General features: G+C 37.1%; 1 protein-coding gene across 4 annotated transcripts in view; it reads right to left on the bottom strand.

Moving 5' to 3' along the window:
- Positions 1-2408: 2408 nt before the first annotated feature.
- Positions 2409-8176, bottom strand: part of SECISBP2 (SECIS binding protein 2) — a 29386-nt gene continuing 23618 nt past the window's right edge. For all 4 annotated transcript variants that reach the window (XM_075726195.1, XM_075726197.1, XM_075726196.1 and 1 more), the window contains 5 exons: positions 7767-7896; positions 5207-5427; positions 4320-4474; positions 3677-3878; positions 2409-2912 (listed from right to left, as the gene is read on the bottom strand). In XM_075726195.1, coding sequence (XP_075582310.1) covers positions 2803-2912; positions 3677-3878; positions 4320-4474; positions 5207-5427; positions 7767-7896 — 818 coding nt within the window. In that variant the 3' untranslated portion in view covers positions 2409-2802. The remainder of the gene's footprint in view (positions 2913-3676; positions 3879-4319; positions 4475-5206; positions 5428-7766; positions 7897-8176) is intronic.

Below are 8176 nucleotides of genomic sequence, written 5' to 3'. Positions count from 1 at the left end.
TAATGCTCAAAATACAGATAGATTACAAAACACCCAAGTTAAAGCAGACTCTTTAGTTTTTGCAAATTATTTATTCTTCTATATTTAACTGTGGTAGCTTTAAAAAATTCTGAGAATTCTGGGAATTCTGAGACTAGAATTGCATTGAGTTCACATATTCCTAGTGAATAACTGCAGACTGAAAATGTGAAGACCTACTTAATCCACAGTGAAATTGTTTTACTGCATTGCTGTTCAGAGTTTTGTCCTTTTGCATCTAATAAACAAAAGTCGGAGGCATAATTCAGGTATTCTGTCTTATCTTCTCAATGGTTTTCAACAATCTGGAAGCAAGTAAGATGCCATCTAAGAATCACTATGGCTTGAGTTCATGGGGACAGCTGTTCCTAGCCATAGCAGGAAGCCTCGTATTTATCCCTAAGTTATCCCCTAACTAGTAAGATTTAAATTAGATTGTTTCCCACATCAAAGAAAGCATTCTCCTCACTCCTAAGACTTTCCTGAATGACCTTTTTTTTTTAATATAAGACTGCCTTGTGGTCACACACGCAGGCTGAAAATTCTTACATACAAACCATTTTCCCCATTTTTCACATTGGCAATCATAAATTAATGCTGAGGCAGACTTCTGACACCACTGTTCAGATGGAACTTTCTCCCCATTGTGTTTCTCTTATGACATCTTTCATGGCCAAGGGACAACTATAAAAACACTTTTCTTGAATTGCCCCTCCTCTTATTAGTTCAATAGATTTGGAGCACATTTAAGTTTAGTTCTGTGGTGCTAAGTGGAAAGGTAAGGCTTTGTAAGATTGAGGTCAGAGTTTTACATGAGCATAGCTGAGTTTTGCTAGATTTTTTGGTTTAGCTCAACTTTGTGAAAAAACATCTGTGTAACAGGATTAGTGAACACAGCTGTGACCCCTAATAGTGATTTTTTTTTGCTATATTCTAAGAACAGGAAAACTCCCTAAGATTTTAACCAGCCTACAATGTTTCCAAAATAACTTTTTATGCTCTCCTACAGTAAGACAAAATAGAAAATATGGCCAAAAAAAAAAAAAAGCTGTTAATGTGATCTTCACCAACTGGTGCCCATTCCATGCAGTGACTAGGTTTAGCAGTTTCAGAGTTTTAGATATGTATCAAAGTGGCACAAGTACAAATAAATCACAACTTACCTCTGGCTCAAGGATATTTGCTGGCCAAAAACATCTTTCATCACTGGGATCATTCACCCTCAATTTCCATTTAAGATTAGAAAAAACTAATACAAAAAGATCATCATCTTAACTAGTGACCAACTAGTTCCCTTACCAATGTTCTTCCTCAAAAGTGACATTTCAAGTGTCATTAAGTGCCCACCAGAAGGTTTTATTTAAGTCACAACCATACTTTATAGTATCAATATATTGTAACAGATTTTATACAATTTACATTCTACAAAATTGTTTGAATTTCAAAATTATTTAAAGTGTTTATATCACTTCTAACTTCACAAGGCAGCTACTTTCAACAGTATTGCACTAGAAACATTCAGTGTGGTGAAGCACTTACAGGCACACTTCAGAGATTCTGGCAGCAGCACATGGCATCTATATCATCATTCAGAACAGCTGACAGAAGTTACATGTGCATCCTCCAATTACTTTCTTTAGGCTTGTCCTCTTATGTCTGCAACTTGTAAACAACAGTATTTATGTAGGACATTCCCACTAAGGTGCTCCACCACCATTATGAGCACATTTTGTTTTTAAAATTTTATTTCCTACAAGATATAAATTTTATTTTGTATAAGATATAAATTCTCCCTACCTTAGATAAAAACCAAGATTGATCAAAAACTCTTATATACACAAACGCAACCCAAAACTGCAGGAATGAGGAGTCTGTCAGCATGGAGAAGGTACAGATAGGATAGCAGGCTCAAACATCTGCTGTCCTTCAAGATCCTCTAACTTCAAAGCAGGACCTATGATAAACTAGTCTCAGTAGCATCAGAAACATCATCATTGTACACTTAATCAACTTTCTAAAATTTCTAAATAGAGCACTTTCACTTCAGGAATTTCAGACCTTTGCAGTCCCTGCTCTCTCCTTTACACCTGCTGTATGATCCCAGAAGAACAAAATATCTCAAAGAAGAGCTAACTGGGAACTTTATCATTGTCATGGTTTAGCCCCAGCCAGCAACTAAGCACCACTTAGCTAAGGAAGGCCTTGATGACTGTCCTGGTTTCAGCTGGGATAGAGTTAATTAAGGCCTTCCATAATTAGTTTCAATCAAGCTGCCTGCCCAGAATTAATTTCTTGCTGACTGGAAGAAAGTGACATTGATGCCAGCCTGCCCACCTGAGCAGGTTTATTTAGAAGAAAAAAACAAAAGCAAACCCACAATCAAAAAACAAGAGTTAAAAATAAAAAGCACAGGCCCCAACCTTTTGGCTGACAGAATCTCTTCCCAAATAACATTATCTTGCTAGCAAGTTCTTTTGGTATATTGCATCACTAACAAGTCAATGCCAGTCCATAAAACCATTAAAGTATGCCAAGCCAGTTCAAGTGGTTCAGGACTAAGACAATTTGCTGTTCTCACCTGCTACAGTAATCAGCCAAATACATAGAACATAAAAGCATTAGCCAGTGCCTTATGTGCTCCAGTGTGTATTTTGCTTAAAGGGATTCAGAATAGTTTACTTAGCTGACTTCAGTTATTTATTTAATTATTTTGTTTTGCTACCCTCTTCCTAGGGGTCTTAAAAAAAAAAAAAAAGTGAAAGCCCAACAGAATTGGATCTGGATTTACTGATGCTCTTCTGAATTCACTATCACCATGTCAGCAGTTGCACTCTTGTCCAGTTCCAGTGCATATGGGTTATACTCTTCTTCAAGTTTTTTCTTCCAGATTTTAACTAGGGAATATTAAAATTAAAAAAAAACCAAACAGGTTAGTGTATAATACTTGAGAAAAAACTTAAAATGAAAAGTCACACTAATTCTCTACTTCCTCCTTGCCGTAAGTGCTGAGATAAATTGGCACAGGGGCATGTTGGTGTGTACACCACTCAACACCAGATGACGCATGAAAGAATACTTCAGGAGTGATGGGATCAATTGAGGTCCTTGTGCCCAGCCCCCTACTCAAGCAAGGCTAACTCTGAAGGTGGATCCAACTTTAAAAAAAACCTCAGAAGTTTTCAGAACTTTCAAAGAAGTTTTACTTTGTCTAGTATCTGTGATACTGTCGTTGTCTGCTGACTGTATGAGCCGGAGGAATGTGTTTCTAGAAGTAGAAGGCCTTTACGAAACATACACCTTTGGACTGGAAGATGCATCTCAAACAGGTTCAGTACAAAACTTAAGTCCACTATTAGTTATAAAGTATGCCCTTCTAGAAAAAAAAACTTATAGGGCACTCTGTTAAACCTCCTTGGACAACGCAACAAGTACCACCTGCCATCAGTGGATTTCAGAGAGGAATTCTCTCTAAGACTTTCTCAGCAAGGCCTGACCTTAGGTTTATAAAATTAGGGGAGGGCAGGGGTAAATAAAAGAAAACAGAATATCCCCCCCTTACTAACCACTAAAGTGTCAGGTGTCATTTGTTTCAGTGAAAATAGTAGAATTGAAGAGCACTTTGAGTGAAAACTGAACCAAAACCAAGTCAAATACTCACTATAATTTGGTACATCCTCATCAGAGTCCTTGGAAGATGTTTTACCAGTTTCTGATAAGCCATTTTTTTCATATTCAGTGGTTAAGATGCGGGGTTGGGTTTCTCTTAGTCCTCCTTCAGCTTGTTCCTCTAAAGCTGCTATCATGTCTTTGTAGGCCTTCCTGGCCTCTGTTGTCAGTTGTACCATTCTATGAAAATAGTCCTATGGAAATATAAAACATTAGTAGATCTTAAATCATACAGTAAGTTTTAACATATCTGTGAAAATCTGTAATGAATATTCCTTATTCAGAACCTATATGTTCACACATAAAAGTTAAGCAGCTAAGTATCTATAAAGACATGAAAGACAAACCATTTATAAGCATTTATGAAAACACCAATTCTGTTGGAAAAAAAATTGGAAAGAGATCTAGATGGAGAGCGTGTCAAGAAGAGATGGCCAAACTACTTTTTTGAACAGTTCTGAGTGGCTGTACTTCTAAAGTTAATTTTTCATATAAGCCACTGACCTGGGATAAAGAGTATATGTGTGCAAAGGCAAAACAAACAAACAAAACCTTGAAGTCAGCATATTTTTTTTAACCCTTACAGGTAAGAAGTAAAGGTAAACAAAAACATGAACCTACCTATTTCAACTTACCTGAGCCCCATCATAGCTAAAAATTCCCACCACACTCACAGGCACTGCTTTGTTCACACAGCGGCCTAGGGCCTTGCGATTAAGGGCAAAAACAAATGGGATATTCTGTTCACAGGCACAGTCGATAATGTTATGTAGAGTCTCATCCAACCCACCTGAAGCAGACAACAGAATTTGCAAAGAATGACACTATTCAAGCTGATTATAACTAAAGGACAGTACTGTTAAAACATAGCAAAAAACACCCCAGGATTGTGGGGGCATTTTGAAACTACAAAAGTTTATAGGAAAAAACACATGGCTCTCAATAACAGTGTTAGATCTCCATTTTTAAAGGAGAATTTTACTTTTTTTTCCTAATTCTTAACTAGCAGTATCACTAGACTGCTCCTACTTACATATTTTGTTATATGTGTAGTACAGTCTAATTTAGTATTAAAAAGACCCAGCTGCTAAGAAATTATTTAAAAGTTAACAGAAGGTAATGACAATAATTACTACAACATTTTAAACAATCACTGGCAACTTATTGTCAGTCTGTGGCTTAAGAGAGACTGGTAGAGCAGGACTTCTTGTGGTGGCACAGCCGGCATCAGTAACCTTTGTCTCTTCTCAGCTGCGCCAGTGCAACCTTCTGTGCAGCTGCACTGCAAATCAATAACTAAACAGATCCTAGTTTCAGATAACTTCCCCCACCCCAGATAGTCTTGACTCGGCTCACACTTCAGCTGCACAGCAGTAAACGATCTAAAGAAGGAAGGCATCTTTATATGACTGGATTTCAAAGGCTACTCCAGTAAGTTCCTCCAATAATACTGCTGCCAGTATAGAGTCTGCTTTTTTACATTTCTTTTATTAAACAAACCTTTTCTTTTAAAGTTATTTACCCTTTGACTGAATCTTTTCACAGTTAGGAGAGATGATGACACACTTCAGTTTTTTCAGCTTCAGATGTTTCAAAACTTCTCTAAGACCCATAACAAGCCTGCGTTTTATCTTGGCCTTTACTGGGTCTTTCTGATACAAGCGATCTTGGAAACGAACCAGTTCTTTTAAGAGATCTGTCACACAACTGTCAACTTCTTTGCTAAGTACCTGGCTGCAATAACTGGAAGAAAGAATCAATTCAATGTTAAAACCCCTAAAATTACAAATATGTAACACATAAATATGTAATATGTAAAAATACGTAAAATATAAACAGTTTACCTGCTATTCTATGTCTTTGTCTTTTTTTCTGTTTCCACTCCAAACACACTTGTTATATACATGAACACAAAAGTTTACTTAAGATTTTTTTCAGTGGCTGAGAACTTACAAAAAGCTTTGTTACTTGTGGTATCTGGCTCCCCTATCAAACTACACTAAAAATACATACACACATGTACACTAAACCTATAGATATATTATAGCAAAAAAACCCCAACCACATATGTTTTTCTATTGAAGCATTTTTCTGAGGGCATTTATTTTGACCTATCTAAATCAAAGTACACCAACAAAAGTATAAAATTCTAATTTATTTAAATGCAAGGCTACCTATAACAAAGACGGAAATCTGGACCAAATTCCTGCTCCCTAGGTTCATATTTTTTGTCTGTCATCCTATTTCACTTATTAGACTACAGCCTTGTGGTGTTCATAAGGAAAGGATAAAAATGAATGTACTTCATCCTTCTAGTACTCCCTGGGAAAGACACAAAATTTTTCCCCCCTCCCCCATCTTTTACAGAAAGAATCGTTCACTAACAAAGGGTCTCAATGAGAAAAACTAAAGATACCTCAACTGCACAGTCAACAGAAAGATGCCAAGTGGCAAATTCACATAAGACTGTGAGAAGAGATCGCAAGGTCTATCCTGGATCTTAGAGTTTTAATTAAGTTACAAGAGTTTTTATTTACTATTTCCAGTTGATTTCACTAAGTGTCAAAGACAAGTCTAGTAAAACACTGAAAATCTAATCTAAAGACACAAAATATACTAAACTTTGCTGAATGCTCTATATCCTGTAATAGGTAGGACTGAGTTGCCCTGTACATATTCAACACAAACTATGCTTTCAGTAAAACAGTGCTGCACAGACACAAATTAAGTAATTTTTAATGCAATTAAAAGTTATATTAGAGCTAACACATGGCATCAGGAAGATAGAGAATGGCTGTATCAGTATTAACCTTTACTATAACATGAACTGCAAAAAGGCCAGTGGTGCCTTTATGGAAGGAAAACTAAAAGTTAAAACACTGCTTACCTAAACTAACTGTTTTAAACTGTCATGACTGGATCTCTGACCTCTTCACATATAGTAATGACTATTTCTTCTTTTATAAAGTGAACATGCATACACGTCTGTTTAAACAAAACTGAAAGTGTTTGCACGTAATAACCCATAAATCTTCCCTTTATTTCTCTGCCTAGCTACAATATGAAAATGTCATCTGGCTAGTCATTTTTGTCATTTGGTCTGGCAGCAGAAAACCAAAGTACACATTAAAAATAAGTAAGGTGTACTAGTGTGCTTCTTTTGGCTGGGATAGAGTTAATTTTCTTCAGAGTAGCTAGCATGGGGCTATGTTTTGGATTTGTGCTGGAAACAGTGTTGACAACACAGGGATGTTTTTGTTGCTGCTAAGCAGTGCTTACACAGAGTCAAGGCCTTTTCTGCTTCTCACCCCACCCCACCAGTGAGTAGGCTAGGGGTGCACAAGCCACTGAGGCAGCTGACCCCAGCTGACCAAAGGGATATCCCATACCATATGACGTCATGCTCAGCATATAAAGCTGGGGGAAGAAGTGGGGGGGGGGGGGGCACATTCGGAGTGATGGCGTTTGTCTTCCCAAGTAACCGTTACGCATGATGGAGCCCTGCCTTCCTGGAGATGACTGAAGACCTGCCTGTCAATGGGAAGTAATGAATAAATTCCTTGCTTTGCTTTGCTTGTGCACGCGACTTTTGCTTTACCTATTAAACTCTCTTTCTCTCAACCCACAAGTTTTCTCACTTTTACTCTTCCGATTCTCTCCCACTTCCCACAGGGGGCAAGTGAGCAAGCGTTTGTGTGGCGCTTAGTTGCCAGCTGGGGTTAAACCACAACAGCTACACTTTTTCTTAAATATTAAGCTGGTACTCCATTTATTTAAAATAAGGTGCTTATACTTTAACAGCAGCTCCTTTTCCTTCCTTAGTCTCTAATGAATTTCTGATCTTTTTTTTTTTCTTCAAGGAACATGCATTTTGAAGTGAGAATTACAGCAATGTACAGACTATTTCTCTGGATAGCATTTCTTCGTTTGTGTGTCAGCTTACAGAAAAAACAAAAAAAATTTATAACCTTCAGTCTAAACTCCAATTAATGCCACACAGAATGCAACTGAAGTATCTTGTTTGAGAAATGCCATATTGGTGGTACTATGGAAAAACAGACATCAATACAATCAATACTTACTCTCTAAAATTCCTACTATGGATTTTTGGAAGACTGGAGGTTAACTGCTTTGAAGTCATAGAACCTTCTGTAGACACCTGCATCCCTGTGTTCTCTGTAAACCCTTCAGCAACTTGCATTACAGGAACAGCTATCATGTAAATAAAGATATTTCAATGAAAACACAGACCATAAAGCATTGTGAAGAAATTAACTTCTCAAGTATCTCTGGAAGACTCATTACTTCAGTATTACAAAAGTCTGTGGTAGTAGAGGAACAGGTCATACATGTTTTATCTCTTAGTTTTTATTATTGTACCTCTTTTTAAACAGACTGCCAGAGATATGCAGAGACTCTCACGACATATAATAAATCCAACAGGCATAGAAGTGTGGAACAGTAATCAGAATCCCAATTACTCAACTACATT

This window comes from Pelecanus crispus, chromosome Z (genome assembly GCF_030463565.1).
Source record: "Pelecanus crispus isolate bPelCri1 chromosome Z, bPelCri1.pri, whole genome shotgun sequence".
In the NCBI taxonomy this organism is placed as follows: Eukaryota; Metazoa; Chordata; class Aves; order Pelecaniformes; family Pelecanidae; genus Pelecanus; species Pelecanus crispus.
Note: the sequence above shows the minus strand (reverse complement) of the source record. Positions and strands in the feature narration are given on the sequence as shown.